At 38.0% G+C, this 22,004-nt stretch overlaps 1 protein-coding gene across 1 annotated transcript; it reads left to right on the top strand.

The window, feature by feature from the left end:
• The first annotated feature begins 414 nt into the window (after positions 1-414).
• Positions 415-18,527, top strand: LOC140152400 (ovochymase-like). Its single transcript, XM_072174706.1, has 12 exons — positions 415-487; positions 3,576-3,929; positions 4,562-4,691; positions 4,974-5,257; positions 6,004-6,143; positions 7,716-7,884; positions 10,918-11,069; positions 11,812-12,118; positions 12,283-12,639; positions 13,540-13,965; positions 15,448-15,580; positions 18,317-18,527. Exons 1-12 carry the CDS (start codon positions 415-417, stop codon positions 18,525-18,527), a joined length of 2,736 nt encoding a protein of 911 aa, XP_072030807.1.
• Positions 18,528-22,004: the final 3,477 nt, after the last annotated feature.

Here is a 22,004-nt window from a genome sequence, read left to right on the forward strand (position 1 = left end):
TCATTTCTTTCCGTTTCCTTTGTTTTTGCCCACTTTTTTTTGGGGGGGGGGGGGGCATTTGCTTGCAATAAGGTTGTATGCCGGCTATGCCCAGGCTATACGTGTCCAAATATATAAGTAAAGCAATCGGCAGCGAGAAAATAAGCAATGTCATGCATTTGTACTTAACACCAAAAAACTCCATCTGTAAAAAGTTTTATCATTGCTTATTTGAAAAAAAGAGAGTCAATTTCAATTATTGCAATGTTTCAACTACAATGTTTGACTACAGGTCCCCTATGCTTTGTCTAAATATGTATATATAAAATCGTGTCATTATTCATCTTTGCCTCTCCTTCCTCATGTTTGTGAACCTGAATCTTCCCGATTGTCTGCAAATTATTGAAGTTACAACTTGAATTTTCGGCTTGAATTATGGCGCTGGAAATATACATAGTAATACTGATTGTTCTCGGTGCTGCACCTAACTTATATGCTTCGGGACTGGGTAAGTTGAAATTTTTTTTTGTCTTGACGTGACTCAACCCCTGGAGAAGGGGTCAGCTTAGGGGAGGGGTGTACTTTTGAGAAGACACGGTTTGGCTTATTTAACAGTATAGTTATTTGATGATGATGATGCTGTTGCTGCTCCTGCTGCTGATGATGTCGTTGCCGATGTTATGATGATGATGATGATGATGATATCTACTATGATAGGCATAACAATAATGTTTACAATTAGCAGTTAATTCGCCGCAGAAGTATTGATGTAACAGTATTAATTACCATAATGATGGGTCACTACTATAAGCGGGCTGCACTCATCACCTGCCATGTCTGTGTACAACTAATAGATTTAATACAATGCCGCTCTTTTCAAAGACACTAATACCAGTTCAATACCACTAATTCTCTACATTTCAGTTTCAATAAGTAATTTCAAGCACGATTTTCTCACACATGGATCTCTCACAATGAAAAAAAATTATCATTTAAGAATAGAAGGTTTTAATCCCAAATGATGAAAATTGTATGATGATCTGAGACTTTTTTGTTTGTTTCAAACCACTGAAAGTGTACTAGACCATATTACAGTGCGACATCCTTTTTGGGACTAGATAGGATCACACCAGCTAGGTGGGGAAATCGATGTGCAGCGGATGAATTTGGAGGAATTTCATAATTTCAAATAATATCACTTCTGCATGTTACTCTGAAATTAATATTTTTGTTTATACGGCTTGGCATTTTTCAGCGATATTTAAGCACGTTTTTCAGATGCCTTGCAAGAAAATAGTCCCTCTATTTTCGAGCACTGCTCAGCTCTAATTAGCGGTATTTAACCTACATATGCGAGTGAAAGGATAATATTGTTTTTTATAATCTGTCGTGCGATTCAAAGGTGCAGCGTACGTCTAGTGCAGGGCAGTATACATCCAAAAATTGTCTTGACCCATTGCTATTAATTAATACTATACTATTACATTACGTCTAAAGCGAATTGTGGATTATAATATCAAATTTATAAAGGAACTAATAATGGTTTTATTGATACTGTAAAAAAGGTAGAATTTATGTTTTCCATTGCATATAGTATATAGCATAAAACCAAACAAGCGATGTTACTCTGGTACTTTAAAATTTAAAATGAAAATAATTTTCATATGGGTTTCCTGAATTGATCAATAATCCATGTAGGGATTCAATCATGTTTCACCGTTGTTCATCACCGATTAACAACGATGTGTCCGCGTCGTCTGAGTGGTTTACTTCGCGAGGGCAGTTTTAGCTGCCCGAGCGAAGTAAACCACGCAGACGGACCGGACGCAAGCTAAAGATGTCTAATTCACACTGATTCTTTCATTCGGAATGTCCATTTGTCATTGCCACTCAACCTTACAAGAAGATCGCGGTATTCCTCGGTTGATATCGGCAAGAAAACTAAAGAATAAAGCAGTAATATTTAGCTGCTACCGCCAACTACTAACATAAGAGAGTTCATGTTTACGCATACGTTCCAGGCACGACGAATTTTACGCGCTCATGCGTAACGCGTACGCGTAACCGTGCGTTCGCGTATACGCTATTGGACTGTGGATTCATCACGGATTAACAACTGTTGGCTCCTGTACAAAGGTATAGGAAGAGTTGTTGAAATAACTTTCAACAACTCTTCCTATACTTTTGTACAGGAGCCAACCGTTGTTAATCCGTGATGAATCCACACTTTTGCAGTAAGCGCATACGCGAACGCCAGCGCACATCCGCGTTACGCGTGAGCGAGTAAAATTCGTCATGTCTGGAATCTGTGTGCGTATCACGCTTACAAGTTGAATTCAGTATTTTGGAAGTATCGGATAAAGATGGCCGTTTTATTCAGTTTTATTGCTGATATCAATATTCTATCATGTTTCACCGTTGTTCATCACCGATTAACAACGATACGTCCGCGTCGTCTGAGTGGTTTACTTCGTGAGGGCAGCTTTAGCGAAGTAAACCACGCAAACAGTTAAATATTAGTTTCTCCTGTTATCAAATCCAAACTTTTGAATGCTATTAGCTTTGTAGTTTCGCTTTACTCTGTGTGCCCAAGATAATGATTATTTACTGATAAAAATCCTTTAAAAGGAATGGGGCGCCCAATGTGAGCTTGGTCGTGATGTGGTGAATTCCATGGTTGTTAGACTTGGTATTAGAATGATTTTTTTCTAGAATAGAGGGAAGATGATTAAATGCAAAAGATATGTGTTTGAGTAGGGAAGGTGTATGACAGGACCGTTTTGGATTGAATTAAATTGTATTGAAATGAATGGTATGAAGCTTCCGTGTCAATTTGTGATCATGTGGGGTGGGGGAGTTTTGTATTTATTGTAGTGAGGATATTGCATTGGATATTGAATATTGTTGAATTTCGTTAAGCAGGGGTAAGACTGTTATGATTGATAGTATAGAAGACAAGAATAATTAGTTTGCTTTTACAAAGTACCTTTCATTTCATTCATTTAAACAGATGTATTATTGCACTGACAATGTTTATTAAAAAATACATTTATTCTAAGCAACCCAAAATTATTAACATATCCCAATCCGCAAAACGAAACCATGAAAACACACCAAGCGCCTGTTTCCCCTCCCCTCGCTGGCACCAACAGCCAAAGCTGCACAGCGCCATCGGTTTATCTGGTGTTTTTATGAGTCCATTAATTTTGTATTTTAAACAAAGGATAACGGGCCTATGCGCACAAGATTTCATCCGTGCATACTAGTAAACAAGAATGAAATAAAAACCAAGCAAGTTGTGTTTTTATTTCTAAGCTGGGCATACTTTTAAGCAAAACAGTTGCGAAGTAAATCTAGCAAAACCGAAATTAGAAGCTTTTTGCAAAGTCAAGCCAAATAAGGGGTCCGCCGTAGCGGGCCCCCAAACAATGCACAGGAAAATAAATGGGTCCACAGATATTGGAACGTATGGGTCCGATTTACTGAAGTACAGCTGATATTGAAAATATAATATTATTTATATTAAAATTGACTTGCTTGATACCAAATAATTACTATTCACTAAAAATATAATCTCACTTCGTCCCAATACACAGCATCATGTGAAACCGAGTCTTCTCTCCCAGATGGTTACATTATCTCACCCGGATACCCGGATCGTTATCCGGATAACATCGACTGGTGTGTAAACCTAACAGCTCCGTCAGGGTTGCAAGTCAGATTAACATTTCATGATTTTTATTTACAAATATCCGGGTTGTGTGTCAGTGATTCGTTGGTTTTGTATGATGCGCCCAGAGATGATTCAGAATATTATATCGGGACATTCTGCGGGAATTACATATCATCTCAAATGCAATCTACAAGTGGCAACCTATTCTTACGCTTCACGACAAACAGTGATGGTATTGTCGACTATGGTTTCAATGCAAGCTTCGAATTCATTAATGGTAAGTGACTATAAAAATGATTAATAGATTTTTTACACATTTAAAAAAGTTTCGTATAATTGTACACAAGCCTCAATTGTAATTGTTGCATAATATTTTACAATACGCCAAGAGGGCGGCCATTTTCTACAAATGCAGTTGTCAGTTGAAACAAAATAACCAACTATGAGGTTGATAATTCATTTAATTTTTTACACTGCCGGATAATGAATTATTCAAATAGTTTGTTGGCGCTAGAAGCTGTTGTAATTTTCAAGAATATCGGACTTACGGTGTCTTTGTGTACCTTACGCCACATCATCCGTCATTATGTGAAACGGAAGATTTTTTTTTTCGGCTCGTTTGCCCGTTAGTTTGTGAAACGGACTTAGATATTGTATTCTTACGGAATTGTTAACATAGGTCAATTTATTATTAATTAAGTTATTAATTGAATAATTAAGTATAGTTGAGCATTCTTATTTGGTGTACTTGACGAACTTGATGTTTAAAACCGTTGGAACAAATTTCATGAAAATTACCAAAATCACCTTACGCCACTTTGTGTTACGACCGACGATATTGAAGGATTTTTTTGTTATTTCCACAATCTCTCATGATAATCTTTTTATTATGTTCAACACTGACAACAGAAAGTAACATCCCAATAGAATGTGGAATCCAGACTGTCAACTTAGATCCTGAACAACAAATCGTCGGTGGCAAAGAAGCCCAAGAAGGCGAGTGGCCGTGGCAGGCAGCACATCTTGTCTACGATACCACGTTAGAAGATTGGTATTTTAATTGTGGCGCGTCTTCGCTTAGTCCTGATTGGATTATAACTGCTGCTCATTGCATGTAAGGAATAAAGATACATAGTTATAATCACATTAAATACAAAATATAATAGACTTCGACTATGATTCTACTGTTTTTATAGTCTATTATAGTCGAAATATTTATACTAAATCTAAAATGATAATGCTCTTCAAACACGCCATTCTACTCAGTTTAAAATCCATGTTTATACTTACTATGAAAAAACGATTTCCCGTTCTTTGTCAGATCTACCATCAGCGAACCTTTCATTTACAAGTATTTACTGGGTACAAACAATCTACTTGAAATGTCAGGACATGAACAATACGCAGAAGTTGAAAGTGTATACATCCATCCAAACTATTTACAGTCTGAAGATGATTGGGACCTTGCTCTCATGAAGCTGACGCACCCTGTTCTCATAACGGACTATGTAAGAACGGTTTGTATCCCTGGTGCTGATATGAGTTCTTTATTCGATGCTGGAACATTATGCACAATTTCAGGATGGGGAGCCATTTCTGAAGGAGGTATTTATAATCCTTGTAAACTTGAATTTTCAAACACTAACGTAAGCGAACAAAAACATCACCTACAATGGTAGTCAAAAGTGTTGGGACACTTTCAATGTAACTTGTTAGACCCCCTCTCATTTTCCCCAATACAAACAATGTTAAATCATGTAATGTTGCTTAAGTGCGCATAGCAGTGCCCCGGAGCAGTGGCCAACATTTAGCGTTTTCTATTGAAGTAAAAGGCCGGCTTTTATCCGGTTTGGGGGTTATAAATTACCAGTAGAAAATGCCGTCCTCCAGTATTTGGCCGCGAATGCCGGCTAAGTTTTCTCCGCTATTTCGCCGGCATTTATCCTCCAAAAACTAGGATTTTTCCGGATGAGAGAAGAGCCGGCTTTCGTCAATAGAAAACCACATTCCGGTTCGCCACAGTAGAGTATCGAAGCTTTCACTGGTTTAATTGCCTTGTGGGGGGGGGGGGTGGATGACAACCGGCAAATATGCAAATGATATCAGCGGCATCGGGTATTTTACCCGGTATTTAGCGCAGTAGAAAATCACGTTGAGCAGGAATATTCCGGTTTAATCTCTAAGCCGGAATGATTCTTTATTATACCGTATGTTTAATAGAAAAACGCTGAATGACTGGTGGGGAAAGGGGAGGTTTGTGAGGTTAGGAAAGGGTTTAGGCTTTACACGCTAATATACACATTGTTCAATTATATATTGGAAGTGTCTTTTGGTTTTGTTTGCTACATTAGGTCCTACTAGTGATGACTTGTTGGAAGTAGAAGTACCCATCGTAGATAAAGAAACATGCAGTGAGATATATGACCCAGAACCAATCACAGACAATATGTTGTGTGCAGGATTTCCTGAAGGCGGTAAGGACTCATGTCAGGTAGGTGTATATACATAGGTGATATGTATACCACGATTAGAAACCTCGCCTAAGATGATATCACGTCAGAACTTTGGTATTGTTTGAAATTATAGGTGATCTAATTGTTTGCTCTACGATCATAATGTTTCTACCTGTGGTTATGTCAACGTATATAGACGAATCCAGCGAGCCAAGTGATGGTCAGCATTCATTCGACCATACTGGGTTCCATTCGCACCAAACTGGTGTTGTGACTATAAATGGTTGGATATATATATATCTGCCAAGGCTGCTGCATCATTTCATATTTCAGGTGGGATGGGACCCAGCAATGTCTGCCATTAAGGTGTAGGAATCAGTGTGTAAAATCAGTGTCCGAGACGGACTACTTTGTCGTCCTAGCCAGCCCGTCCGACGGACGCCATGAAATCTTGCCACTACTAGTAGTGGCGTACCGACCGCCGAAATACGAGGACAAAATTTACCAAGTAGGGATGTTTATCTTCCGTTTGGCCTTTATTGGCTGCAATTATCCTTAGTTCGTCTCATTTCAGCGGTGAAATCATTTTGGTAGCGGGTCAGCTGGAAGATTTTGAAATTTTGCCCACCTTGAAGATTTTGTCCACTATTGTAACTAGACACTAAAGGTCCGTTCATACTACCACCGCATTTGCGATGCGTTGGTTGGCGATGCCGATATATCGATTACTTTTTGCCGCAACTCAACGCAACTCGTCGCATTTCCAAGTTAAAATGTATTCAACTTTATTGCGATATCGCAATGCAGTAGTTTGCAGTACGATGCAGTGCGGCAATGCACCGCATCGCAAAGCAACGCATCGCAAATGCGGTGGTAGTATGAACGGACCTTAAGACCTTGAGGACCGATACATTAAAAACAAAGTTACACATCAAATATACGGACGGGTTATTTTCAAGCCAGACAGGTTACTTTGATGAGCAGCTTGTCGTACGAACTAGTCGCTTTTTTGCCGAATTTTACACATTATTCTGGTAGGAATGCAGGAAATCGGATTCGTCTATACAAATCTAGTGTACAGTCCCGGTATTGGTAGATAATTTCCCCGGGGGGGGTGGGGTCACTCCCATTGTGGCCTGTACACCATCCGCGATAATCAACTTTTGAAAAGCACCCTAAACAAGGATTTAACCCTTGGCTAAAACGATACCCTAAACAGGGATTTTATTTCTTGCATCAAATTTCATACCCTAAATTTCATTTCCGCGTATTAGCCATTGCAATTTTGCTACCCTTTTTCTGTTTTTTCATGTTTTTGATACCCTAAACACGATACGCGCGTATCGTGCCTACCCACGAAAAAACTACCCTTTTACGCGTTTTCATCATCGCGGATGGTGTACAGGCCACAATTGGACTGACCCCCCCCCGGGCAATTTTCACACACGCTATTACATTGTTGGCAGCAACAGTGTGTGTTGCATTTTAAGCAAACAAAGGCGGAAATAAAATAAATAAATAAGAAAGTAGTAGATCTTAGTAGGCTAGCCCAGACAGTTTGGGTTTTTCGGACATCGTTATTCCAACATTGTGTATTATTTGCAACATAGGGTGATAGTGGCGGTCCAATGGTATCACTGGTTAATAACACGTGGTATTTACCAGGCGTTGTCAGCTGGGGATATGGTTGTGCGAGACCAAATATTCCTGGAGTTTATACAAGAGTTACAGCATTTGAAGACTGGATCAAACCAGTATTTGAAGGCGGTTACCCGGAAGGTAAGATAAAATCTTTTTTCATTAAAAGTTTATCATTTAAAAAAGCTTCCTCAAGAAAATGAGGTGCAATCAATAAGGATGAGGGCAAATACAAAACAAAAACAAAACAAAACAAAAAACAAAAAAACCCACCCTCCAAAAAATACCCAAAGAGAAATATATAATAAATACCTAGTACTCTCTCCCCTATCTCTCTCCAGACATTGCCAGATGAGCTTAAATGGTGCTCAAATAGGCACTGCTGTGGTTCTCGCGAGATGTCACCCTATCTCTTGGCATGAATATGTGGCAGCTGACATAGTTAAATAATCATTTTGTGACCACAGATGGAAACTTCAGAACCTTTCTGTATCTGATGGTGCTCATCAATATCAGATATGATCAAATTTTGTCATAGTCCTTTTGTCTTGCCAGGACAGTCGGAGAAGTCTTTGGTGACAAAATTACTCTCTATATTATATTCACATCGCTCTGGAAACATCATCTGTATTCTGGCATCGGTGTATTATGCCTTCTTGGATGTAACTTTCATTTCCTCCAATCTTTCTCAGTGCATCACATATTTCCTTATGCTCTGAGTCAAATGCCTTTTGGTAGTCCATGAATCCAAGACATAAATCGAGCATTGATCATTGGATTTTTAATCGGTTGATTTGATGCTTGTAGGTGATCTGTGTACGCTCTGAGAAGTCGTCTACAGCACTAAATTTCGAAAGCATCGATGTGCTTGCTATTTTTAGTTAAAACTTAGGACTCAAATATTAGGGTAGGAAGCGGCAATTTAAGCTCTTTGAAATTGTCTGTGACGAAAATGAGGACGGCAAAGAGTAAAGTGTCGTTAAAATGACAAAAATAGAAAAATTGACAAATGGGGACGAAACTTTGGCTTTGCTCCCTTACACTAAAAAGCTACACTTCTGCCATATTATGGGCAGTGTTAATTTCTATAGCCAACCACTGTTTAATTTCAGTGGTGCTATCGCTTCTGTTCCCATCGATCTCAACCTGCTTTTTTGATCTGTTACACTTCCTGGTGATATCATTATCACTCTTGCTTTTACGATGGCAATTATCTTCTTTGCATTCAGAAAAAGATCCTTCTTCACGGTTTGTTACTTGACAAGCTGTCCTTACAGTTCAACCATATCTCTACTTACGCAGACGACGGTGGTGTCGTCGATGCATCGGAGATTAGTAGTTTTGACTTCAACGAAACCTATTCCTCCCCCCTCCAATCCTTCTACGAACCCAGTTTCATAATATCTTCAGAGTGGACATTAAAGATACACGGTGACAGTATGCCACTCTAGCGAAGTCATTTCCATACCCTGAACCAGTCAGATACTTACATAAAATGTAAAAGACAAAATCAAGCCTCAGTACAGTAGTTGATTTAAAACAAGTCACAAGACTTACTATTTGCAGAGCTGTGGTAGCTTGCGACCTGCATCTACAGGTCTTCTTTAGCCACTGAAGAGATTATTCCACTTGACTTGCCTCTTGACTACCAGATATTGATTGGTTTTGGTCAAGTGACAAAATCTTGTTGTAAACAACTGGAAGATCATGGCGCCCCCGGTCTCTGTTGAGGTCGCTGCCAGTTCTCCTTATTTGGATCGCTTCTCTGATCCCTCTCCTGAACCAGTCTTCTTCACGGTCGAGAATGCGTACGCCATCCCAGTCGATGCTATGGTGATCCTTAGTGATGTGCTCACCAACTGGGGACTGATCTGGTAGAGGTCTGCATAAAGGGCATGGTCTAAATATTAATTGGGGGGGGGGCGGAAGATGGTGTAAAATAATTGTTTGCCAGAAAATGTGCTTTCCATTAGTTTACATTATGGCGATCATAATGTAGTGAATTAGCCTAAAATGGCGGATATAAGGAGACTGAATTTGATCTTTGTTGGGGTAAAATTTCGGAATTTGAGCAACATTATTCTGATATTATCAAATTTAGTGAGGTTTGAGGCGATTTTACTGAACCTAAACACCAATAAGTGTTCGTTAGAACTGAAATGCACCTGTCATTTACCGGTTTTGAAAGTGGGAGGAGCTTTAAAAATATGGCTCTTAAAAGTGGTACGCACTCAGAAAATTTGAATGGTCCCCTGGGGCCAGATGTTATAAACTTTCTGTACACAAAGAAACAGTGTGAGTTCATTGGACAACCAGGAATCCGTACAGTTGTTTTGTATCGTAAGTTTATAACATTTGCATTCAAACTTTTTGAGTACGTACAGCTTTTAAGAGCCCTATTTTTAAGCTCCTCTCCTTGGTACGCTGTAAGTGTATTTCAGCTGTGATGAATGCAAGTTGCTGACGAAGTTTAAGAAATGTCACCTCAAACTCCTCTAAATTTGATAATAACAGAATAATGTTGCATAAAGTTCAAAATTGTGTCTCCCACAAAGCTCAAATTCAGACTCCCTAAATCCGCCATTTTAGGCAAATTTTCTACATCATGAGCATCATAATGTAAACGTATGGAAAGCACACTTTCTATCAAACAATTATTTTACACCATCTCCCGACACACCCCAATTAATATTTATCCCGTGCGGTCTATGCAGACTCCGTCCAGACCAGTCTTGGAATTTTGCGAAAAATATTCCATATTAAATGTCAAGTCTGTACGTGTTCTTAATGGTCTGGCACTTTCCCCTACATATGATGAAGAACAGTCTAAACATTTGAGGCCATAGACGGCCCCCGATTTGTCCAGCTTGTCGGTCTTGTCTTTGGGAGCTACAAGAAGGGAACGTATAGTGTTCTGGGGCTTAACATGGGTTACAATGGCATGGGATCTTAATACACGCCTCAGACTTTCCGAAACACCGGAAATCAAGCCTGTGTTTCGAAAACATTTATTATTATTATTATTAATAATAATAATATGTTTGACTGAACATATTAAGTTTTTTATCATCTAAAAATGATGAGAATTTAAGAAGTTGACGAAGACAAAACATAGAGAGAGATAATCACCTTATTAACAATGTATGTAAAGTGCAGTGTCTTATTCCTTTACAGAGTATGTTTGCAGTTACGAAGAATTTAAATGTTTGAATGGATGGTGCACTGATTACGAATTAAAGTGTAACTCGTACCTTGATGGATGTTCTGATGGCTCAGACGAGCTATACTGTGGTAATGAATTGTACTATTGTATCTTGTTTAATGCAGTAGTTCCCAAACTGTGGATCGCGGTCCTTTTGGGGTCGAGGCCTCTTCCAAAAAGGGGTCGTGAGACTTCCAGGAAAAAAAATCAAAAAAATACTCTCCGTGCATTAAAGTGCAGGGTACCATCGTATTGGTAATTTCATTTTTACCCATTTTAGCATTAAAATTGCAAATTGTCGCGTTAAAGTCATTCTAGCAAGCGGTCAGCGGGATAATGACTTGGAAATTGTTCCCCCCCCCCTTTGGAAATAATGTGCCCGGTACACCGCTGATAAGGTTACGAAATTAACAGCATTTGTATTATGCTGTGGATCGCACCAAATTTTCTTATGAAATTTGGTCACAGGAACAAAGGTTTTGGAAGCCCTGTGTTATTGGTTAATAAACTGACATTATTATTCGAGCTTCGTGCCACATTTTTTTTACAAAGTGCTTTTTGGTCTCAATTTCGTCTGTTCGAAAGAATTATTGCATTACTATGGGGAGCTCTGAAGGAACTCTATAAAATTTAAATTACTTATGTGCGAATAGAATATACATCATTATACTTATGGGTGGTTTTGTGCGCATCCATTTATTTCATGTAGCTTCCTCAATCAAAGATTTTAAACAAATGAATATGTCATACAAATGACATATGTCATGCTAGCCCACTAGCCTTCTTCAAAGCTTCGTCTCTAGACGAATTTTGAGAAAACGACCAGTACGGACTTTGCTTTATTAATGAATCTTCTGCTTTTTTAGTTACCCTTTGCGCTGGCAAAATATTTTCATGCTACCAATATTTGTCATTTGCCTACAGACGATATCCTGGCAGTATTTGATCCGTTTCCGTACGTTCGGCTAACACCATCCTCGGTGAATGTCTCGGTACAAGTAGAAGATGAAAATGAATGCGCTACGCTGTGTTTGACGCAGGAGGATGTGACTTGTTTAGCATTTGATTTTCAGTTTGGGGCGCAGACGATGTGTTATTTGGCGGGAAACGATTTTCAACTTGAATCAACGGATGATGTAAATGTCGTAAACTTTCAAATAGAAAAAATGCCTCGTAAGTATTAAGATCATTTAGATGTCATTCCTTTTTAAAGAGTAAGTCAGAGTGAAGGGTTTTTGAATTAAATGCATGGACTACCGTGTGCAAGAATTTTCAAAAGTACAATTTTTCCTTCGTTTTAAACATCGAGATTATTTCAACTTTGACCCCTTTTATAGCACCAGGAAGCACATTAACATCACCGTCTGGAAGATTCGCGACTCCGAAATGGTTGTCAGCGTTTTCTCCTGAATCTATCGCTGAAAGCTTCTACTGGATTATTGGTAGCGAACACACTAATCGAGTTTCTGTAGGATTTCTTACCATTCATAAGAGCGAGGAACCATGTTCACCTAATGCTACTAATGAAGTAGTAGTACGGGCTGGAACGGAGCTAACGTCACCGGTTCGATTCCAACGTTGTCTGAATGACCTCAATCCTGACGACCCAGTGGTTGTTGAGAACTCTTTGGTGAGAGTGGATTTCAATACAATAGACCCAAATAAGTATGGCTTTATTGCAGAATATACATTTGGTAAGCATGATACCCCTTTTCTCTCCCTGAGCTCTTGAAAGCGGGAGGTGGGGATGGGGTTGGAGGTAAACCGCTATCTTGGCGCTAATTCGTCAGCACTATCTAGTAATAGAAACTTCTGTTAATACCTTGATTAGTAGATAACGGTATTTTTATTTCAGCAAGGTCAGATTTTTTACAAACAAATAAATAGAGAAGATTCGAGTGACTTCTTATGAGACCAACAATCAGAAGACCATTAAATGACTCGGGGCTGAGTTGCTTTCACCCAAAATCCGAGTCACCGCTCTTACAATAATGCAGAGAAAAAGTTAACTCCTGTCGCACCACCGTTGCACAAGAGTGCTAAATCGATTGCCGGTGACCCATCATCTCAATCTCTTGATTGTTCTCATCTCACCGTGAAACAAAAAAATGTAATCATATTAGGAGCTTTCTGAATAAATATATCGTGGCTATTAATGGTGTAATGTTATAAATTCAAAGAGTTCAAGATGTTCATTACATATAAGCAGTGGCATAGCTTTCCGAGACCGCCGGCAATTGACAAATGTACCGACGGAGTAAAAGTACGATTTTTGTTGTTGTTGTTGTTGTTGTTGTTGTTGTTGTTGTTGTTGTTGTAAAAGTCAACATTTTTGGAAAGTCTCCTACAAATCAAATTTAACCCGTTCCAAAAAATGGGAAGAAACTTGGTTTTCTGATGTCAAAAATGCTTACTTTTAGAGATTTTGTAGTGAATGTACACCAAAACTATCATTTTATGTGACTTTGTGATCAAAGCTACAAACGTCTGACCAGCATCAGAAATTTCTTTCACTGGCATGTGACGAAATTACAGACAATTTAATTCGCACCTGACATCAAACCTTTTTCTATTTTAAACACCCATTATTTCAGAATCTGCGTGGACTTGTAACCAAGAACTGACAGGACAGGGAACAATAAACTCTCCAAATTATCCCGACGACTACCCTAGTAATGTTGAATGCCAATACCGTATCAAAGCGCCAACCGATATGAGTGTACAACTTGAAATACAAGATTTGGAAATCCAACCAAGTTTGGAATCATTCTCTTCGCATTACTTTGATGATAAGTCATATTATGACTTCCCTGGGTGTCCATTCGATTATTTGAGTGTTTACGACGGGCCGGAAGCTGATGAAAGTCAGTTCATCGACGTGTTCTGTGGATCTTTGGACGATGTCCCTGAGCCGATACGAAGTTCGGGGAGATATCTCTATCTCGAGTTCAAATCCGATGAGCTTTATAATTATAGAGGTTTCCAAGCTTCGTTTACGTTTGTTGGTGATACCAAACCAGGTGAATGTGAAGTGATAAATTTTTCTGCATATCAAATTAATATAAAGTATTTATTATTATTTATTTAAGCTTATTTAAGACTAAAATCGATGACATGGCAATTTCAGTACAAAGCATAGAAGAATAAACACAAATTAAAGGTAGAGTAAGGCTTGACAAAATAGATGGGTCGGTGTTCATTACGGGAAGGGGTATGAACGTTTGGACAGTATGTATTAGCTTGTATTGTGGGACATTAGAGCACATCAATTGCATTCTGAATACGAAGAATGTCCTTCTGATATCAAATAATTTTGATTTTTTGAAATTCTCAATGTAATACACAGTTTATGGCAAATCATTAAAAATTGATATTTTTGATATTTAACAGAACTTGAAGTAAACTTTATAAATCTGATGATTTATACTTAAAGTGTATGTAGGTGGGATGAAAAGCCGACGATCAATTGAAAATTTCGTATTGAAGATATGGATTTTTTTCAAAAAAAAAAAAAAAAAAAACACCCAAAAAATAGGTCTTTTGGGAAAAATCCATATCTTCAATATAAAAGGTCAAAATTTTCAATTGATCGTCGGCTTTTCCTCCCAGCTACATACACTTTAAGAATATATCATTAGATTTATAAAATTTATTTCGAGGACTGTTATATATCAAAAATTTGACAAATATAAAATTTTAATAATTTGTCATAAAATTTGTATTATATCGTGAATTTCAAAAATGAAAATTATTTGATATCAGAAAGACATGCTTCGTATTCAGAATGCAATTCGATACGTCTGAGGTGCTCTCATGTCCCACAAAAATACTGTCGAAACGCCATAAACGCTCATTCTAGATCCCTTAAACCATTCCTGGGTCGGGGTTATTATTAGGTTAGATATGTACATGTATTTCTTTCTTAGTCAACATAATGATTCGTCGTTTTTCCAATTTTTGAAGACCCACTGGAGAGCACCAAAGTAAAATATGAAATATTATTATCAAAGAATATAATCAATAATATATCTGTCTTTGTTCTCAACATAATACAAACTTATATTCATTCACTAATTAGAAGTAATTAATCTGCCAAAATATGCACAATTTGACAACCTATGCATTAATATATGATACGCCATGTATACTGATACGACAGTATGTCCAAACAATAAGAAACTGCACGGTGGCCTATGGCGACGTATCATGATACGACTATGATACGACTGTATGCCAAAACACAGAACGAAGATTTAGGGGGTTACATAAAAACCATGTCGTATCATACTAATTAGTGCCATATCATTAACTAATTACAGTCTCAAAAAGTCTAAAAACTTTGTGAATATATAGAGTTTCATTCATAGATTTTGAAACTCATTTTGCCCAAAAATCGTCATACGACAGTATGCCAAAACAGCGACGATATGATACGAGTTTTTACGAAAGTTTTAATAGTTAGTTGTGAAAGTCTAATAGCACTATATTTTTCACCATTTCAGAATATTTATTTTGGATTTACGTTGGAGCTGGTATCTTGGGTGGCGTTCTTGTGATCTGCATCATCATGGCATGTGTTCTGTGTAAGAAGCATCACACAAAAAGTTCAACTGGCTCTTTTGCTCCATCTAACAAGTAATTAACGTTATTTTGTTTCAATTAGCCTATAACTTTTATGACTTACCGTAAAAACTCGATAGTTAGCATATGTGCTTACTATCGAGCGCTTTTGAAAACCTGAAATTGTACCAAAGTCCGGCGCTTTACCAACTGGGGTTGAGACACACATTTGCAGGTTTACTTGTTCGTATATGATTATGTGTATTGATGATTTGCTCAAAACCCTTTACACTTTTTTGGATGGGGCTCTTCGTGTTTGCATGTTTTGAAACAAGGGCTCGATAGTAAGCACATATGCTAACTATCGAGTTTTTACGGTATAACAGTGCGTACATACTGAATTGGCATTTAAACGAGTCTCCTTATCTATTCTGACTTGCTTATGGTAAAACACTTTTAAATTTCGATTAAAATTGTACATGATCGTAACAGCTGGACGCGTGCGTCATATTAACAGTGATTAAACATAATACATCACTTTTTAAAATAAGTCGAAAAATATTTTACGAAATATAAAAATGTAAAAAGATATGTATAGCCCTATTTGTTTTACCTCTGTGGATCAATTTATAGCGTCACACACCATTGCGTTCAGTCACAATAGTTAACGTGTAAGAAAAGAGGCCGTTTTAAAAGTTGCACCTGAGTCCATAGCAGTCAGGTTTTCTTTAACAAACACATGAATAGACCTGGCCTACTGTATTGTTTGAGAGCTGACTCCTATGGACTCAGGTGCCACTATTAACACTGTTTAAAACGGTCTCTTTGTTACATAATGAACCATTGTGACTGAACGCAATGACGTGTGACGCTATAATTTGGTCCATATGTGTAAAACAAATAAGGTTACTTACTAACAATACCACTCACTCACATTTTTAATTCATGTCTGAATGAGGGTATATTCCCAGGGGTTTGGAAAACTTCGTCAATTACGCCAGTCCCTAAGGTTAAAAATGCCAAGACTCTGGATAAACTGAGGCCTATAAGTCTCACGAAGTTGTTTGGTAGAATTTTTGAAAAATACTTGGCTGACTGGACCTTAGAGGATTTTTCTCCGCATATTGACCCCAAACAATATGGCAATATAGTTCCTCCACGCATTATTTGATTGATCTTGTCGACACAGTCCTTAGAGGAGTTGATAAGCCAGGCCATTATGCGTCATTATGTGCAATCGTCTTTACTAAGGCCTTCGACCGACAGGATCAACCATAATGTAGCAATCACGAAATTGATTGATATTGGTGTTCGTAGATCTATAATACCGGTTATATGCAATTTTCTAACCAATCGTAAACAGACTGTTAGGATACAAGGCAAGTCGTCTACATCTCTCCACGTATGGGGCGGTGTTCCGCAAGGGACCAACTTTGGCCCCATAATTTTCTCTGCTGTGGCAAATGACTCTGCCATTGATGCCCCGCTGCGGTGGAAATATGTGGACGATTTAACCCTTGGGGAAATTGTTTGTGTGAAGTCCAAAGGCAGCTCCCAGTTGCAAAATGATCTTAACCAACTTGGGACTTGGTTCAATGAAAATGACATGGTTCCCAAGCCAGAGAAATGTCACATTATGCATGTTTGCTCTCTAAGAAATGAGCCCCAGTTTCCAGTTTTTACTATCAATGGCAAGAAGGTCGATACCACTAACAGTATGAAACTTCTGGGAGTCACAATTCAAAACAATCTCCAGTGGGATATCCAAGTTGGTCAAATGATTACAAAGGCTTCAAAGAGAATGTACATGCTCTATGTTCTTAAGCGATTCAGAGCTTCTGCTAGTGATCTGACCTCGGTCTACCAAATGTACGTGCGTCCGGTATTAGAATATGCCAGTCCTCTGTGGCACAGTAGTATCACTAAACACCAAGCTGACCAGATGGAACTTATCCAAAAGCGCGCCTGCCGTATAATACTCGGTAACCAGTACAACTCGTATTCAGAGGCTCTGTAGACGCTTGAGCTCTGTTCTCTTGTTGAAAGGCGGGAACATTTCCTTAGAGGTTTTGGCGAGAGCATTTTGAAATCAGAGCGTCACAACAGGATGCTCCCTGCTCCCAAAAGTAAAAGACACGGTAAAAATCTCAGGAATGCTCAACAACTTGACCCGCCTAGATGCAAGAGAACTCGCTACCAAAAATCAACAATTCCTGCAGTTGTGAATTTTTTAAATTCTTGAGTTGTTGTTTGTCAAAATGTTTTTTTGATGTATGCATTGTAAACCAGATGTCTCAGTTTTCTGACTGTATTTCTGGATTTTTATACCGTAATAAATAAAAAAAATTAAAAAAATATCTTTTTACACGTTTGCATTTCGTCGAATATTTTTCGAGTTATTTTAAAAAGTATTTAGGGGGGAACTTATAAGTTGTGGACCCTATACATCTCTGGCTCTGTGAGTGATTCTCATGTACGACGAAGAGAAATCAACGAGCCCAGCTCAGTGACTCGTGATGTAAGTGGCGAAAAACCTGTCATTGGGAAACTTCTGCGGACAGTCTGGTTGCATTGAGTGGAAATAATATAAACATATAAATGATTTATCCTCCTCCCCTTCTACGCGGCGACCAACCAATGGATAAACCGTCTTGTTGTCAAGACCGTTGATCAGCCAATCAGCGTGAATGTTTATCACCTCTGTGTTTTCGCTCGTGTACGCTAGGCGCACAGCACAGACCACGAAAGTAATAATTTAAAAAAAAACCACTTGAATTTGACATCAAATGTGGTGTTGTTTATTTAATATAGCAAGTACAGTGATGAAGTCCATATCAATTATGCGATGGAAGTTGAAGAAACCCCGAGTGAAGTCCATGTCAATCCTGAGATGAAAGATGAAGAAACACCGGAAGAAACCAATTCTGAGATGAAAGATGAAGAAACACCGGAAGAAACCAATAACGACCAGGAAGATGCAGACTTCGTGCCCGACTTCGTGATGCAATCTGAAATGCTATAGCCATGCGATTGGTTATTGTTGCAATAAGCTATTCCATTAAAAAAAAAAACACTATCCCTGTGGAAGATTTTGGAAATATCTTTCACAGGTGGAGTATGAATTTCAAATGGAATGAACACATTAGGCAGCTCTATTTGAAATTCACCCTCCCACTGTGGAAGATTCAGATTGAAAATTTCTCAGAAGGTGTATGAAATTCTAATGGAGCTGCCTAATGTGTTCATTCCATTTGAAATTCATACTCCCCCGTGGAAAATATTTCCAAAATCGTCCACAGGGGTAGTGTGGATTTTAAATGGAATAGCCTAATATTCAGTTTTAGTTACTCTACGTGACGAACATATTCTGACATTAGACGTTCAGTTGCCAACTGATCATAGGTGTTTTTGCCTTCATATTGGATCGGAGTTGCCATTTATTTGGATAAAAGGTTACCATGGTTACAGAATCAGTTCATACACGTTATTGTAATTTTTGTGTTAAAAGTATTCGCTAAATTGTCTCTAAAGACATAATATGTGATTTGCTCCAGAGCGCTCCCTCAATTTTTCAGGATTTTTGTATGATTGTAATGCCCAATGGTGTACTAAAATATGACGTGAAAGACTAAAAATCTGAAGCGCTTTAATTGTAGTAAAATTTAGGTTTTTATATTAAATCCGGTTTTATTCCGAGTTCACCGATTGAATGATTTCTAACACATCTTGTGCGTGTGAGCTCATGTGTACATGTATCATTGAATCAGTGACGTATAAACTGTGCGCAAATCATTATATCGCTTCCCGTCTTATACGAAAATAATTAAGTCAATTCAAGTTAGTGGGCCTTTTCAAGTTTTCAGTTTTGGTTTCTCTATTGTTCAGAAACTGAACTTTTAGCAATGCCTGAAAGCTGGATAAACCCATCGTGGTTGAAATGTTCTGAATAACCTATATAATAATAGTGCATTATTTAAAGACTTCTAATGTCTACTTTGATCAGCTGACTTGTAACCAGGAAGATTCGGCGTCAGATGATTACGTAAGACTCGAAAACTAAAACCGATAATACTTTCTGCAAGTTTTCGGTAAAGAAACAAAGCTATCAATAACAACTTTAGTCAAGCTTAGCTACGATAATGGGAAACCGGGGGGGGGGGCACTTAAGACAATGACCATACGGATATGTTCTCCGGAAAGTCCACTTTTTTGGATTTCACAGCTCCGAAAGACCCTTGATTTTGATCATTTTCAGCTCTTAAAGACCCTAAAATTGCCCATTCCTCACATTTCTGATTTTTTTAATGATAGTTTCAACCAGAAAACCGAGAAAGAAAATTGGATTTTGACTGTTTGCAGCTCCAAAGCACCCCCTTTTAATTGTTCGCAGCTCCAAAAAGACCCTCTTTACCGGTACGCCGTCAGTCCCAAAGACCCACCACCTTAAAATTACGGGGGAACATACCCTCCAAAAATTTATGACGTCCCCTCCTCCGGGAAACCACGGGACCAAAACCAAAAATCCAGAAACTTAAAAAGCCCCCTGTCGTCAAGTAACACAATCGTTGGTTGAAAAAGATACAGCAGGTTTTGTAAAAAAAAAATTCATTCACATTCAGTGAGTTTCACGTGCAGCTATTTTAGCGCCTTTGTAAATAAAATTCCGTTTTTGTATTCAGATAGCTTGTTCGTTATTAGTATGCTTGGGTTAGATTTGGAGTTACGAGTATAGGATAAGGTATTATATTCTTAGAGATACAGTTATTCCATTTTTCTACCTTACACAAATTGTTTGTCACCAAAATAATCTAATTGTTTTGGTATTTATAATTTCATTGCATTTGTATATAGAAACAGAACGTTTTTAAACCATATACATTTTTTCCATAATATTATAACCAACCATACAAGGGACACAGGTTGATAAGTCGACTTCTACGATTCTACGTTAACGCATCAGCTCGTCGATCATCAACCTAATTTCAATCTGATTTTAAAATGTGGTTAAAACTTGTGTCCATCTTTAAAGCTATATTATAACATTTCTGTAAAAATAGATTAGTATTTATTTTCCATAAAATGTTAGCTTTTACTGTCAGATATGTCCCCTTTGAGCCGAATAAGTGACGTAAAGCATAGAAAATTGGAATTTACTACTAGCGCCCATGCATCTTACTCCCGCGGTTGTAATCCCGTGTGCGTACTGTGCATACGTGTTCGACTAATTTTTCCATCGTAATAATAAAACGCCGGTTCCATCGTTTTATTCAAAATATCGGATTTTGACAAAACTACAGCACCTAAAGTCTTGATTTTTTAAGAGTATCTTTATTGACTAAAGTACATTACAATCGTGTAAAAACCAGAATTTAAATTTTTTTTGAGGGCGTTCTCCTCAGCAAATGTTATAATATGGCTTTAACCAAACACCGACCCTCTTTCAACCACATTCCAGCATCAAGTTGATATTGTGTCGAAATTTGGTCGATATCTTGTTGAAAAATGCGGACGCACATCGACATCGATACAACGACGATTGGACGTTGATTTGTTGTTGACGCAAACTTTCAAATCCGACGAACGTCATTTCAACCGTCGGTTCAACGTCAATTTAATGTTGATTTATCAACATGTGCTCACTAGGTATGCAATGTTATAAATAAGATGATTTAGATTTAATCCGGGTCTAATTTCAGAGGAGCTGATGATTGTTTTGAAATAAAATGATAGTGCACAGCAACGAAAGAAAAAAGTTGCTAAATGATTCTAAGGTGTCATCCATGTGAAATCTCGCTTTTGACTCTCGAACTCAAAATTCAAGAAACCTTTGGCGAGCAGATATGAATTAGAGGTTTTGAGTTTGCATCTGACGTATGATGCCTTTGCTGTTTTGCGTCACTTGTCTCACCACACCATGGTGTAATAGTGGGCATCTTGATGGGGAGCTGTTCGAGAAAAATTACAATTTAGTGAGTGCGGCGGGGATTCTGCTATAGTTCCACTCATTTTGAAGCGAAATGATTCTTGCGTATGTCAGTGGCAGCGGCATAACTCAAAACTTTAAGAAAATGTTGGATCGTCCGAAGATTTCTCGACATTTTGGCAGAGTCTGATATTTGAAAAAGTAAAACTGTTATTCATTTATAGTTCATTTATAAGCATATTTGATAGCTAATCTATATACAATCTATATGACTTTCGGGATTCCACTGTCACATCCGCATGAAGGCATATTTCAAAGAAGAAAAACACCTTCTGTAATATCCAAAATTATCCACCAACACTGCATGCGACACTTTCCACGTTATATTAACACTTTGATTGTTTTATTAGTAACTTGTTGGGAGTGTATTTACATAATGAAGCGGACGGAACAAAGTTCGAACCGTGATAGCAGATCCTGGTTTTTATTGCGATGCTGCATTCAATTCTCATTTTTTTCCATTAAGCCGCAAAACACGCGAAAATTAATTAAAAATGAGCATAACTATATAGTTAT

The sequence above is a fragment of the Amphiura filiformis genome, chromosome 5 (genome assembly GCF_039555335.1).
Source record: "Amphiura filiformis chromosome 5, Afil_fr2py, whole genome shotgun sequence".
Lineage (NCBI taxonomy): Eukaryota > Metazoa > Echinodermata > Ophiuroidea > Amphilepidida > Amphiuridae > Amphiura > Amphiura filiformis.

Bases quoted from the DNA above. Each gene is read 5' to 3' on its own strand.
- LOC140152400 (XM_072174706.1), top strand. From the start codon at position 415: ATGGCGCTGGAAATATACATAGTAATACTGATTGTTCTCGGTGCTGCA. The intron at 6,144-7,715 runs GTAGGTGTATAT...TTTGCAACATAG, and splicing joins GCGGTAAGGACTCATGTCAG to GGTGATAGTGGCGGTCCAAT. The intron at 13,966-15,447 runs GTGAATGTGAAG...TCACCATTTCAG, and splicing joins TGTTGGTGATACCAAACCAG to AATATTTATTTTGGATTTAC.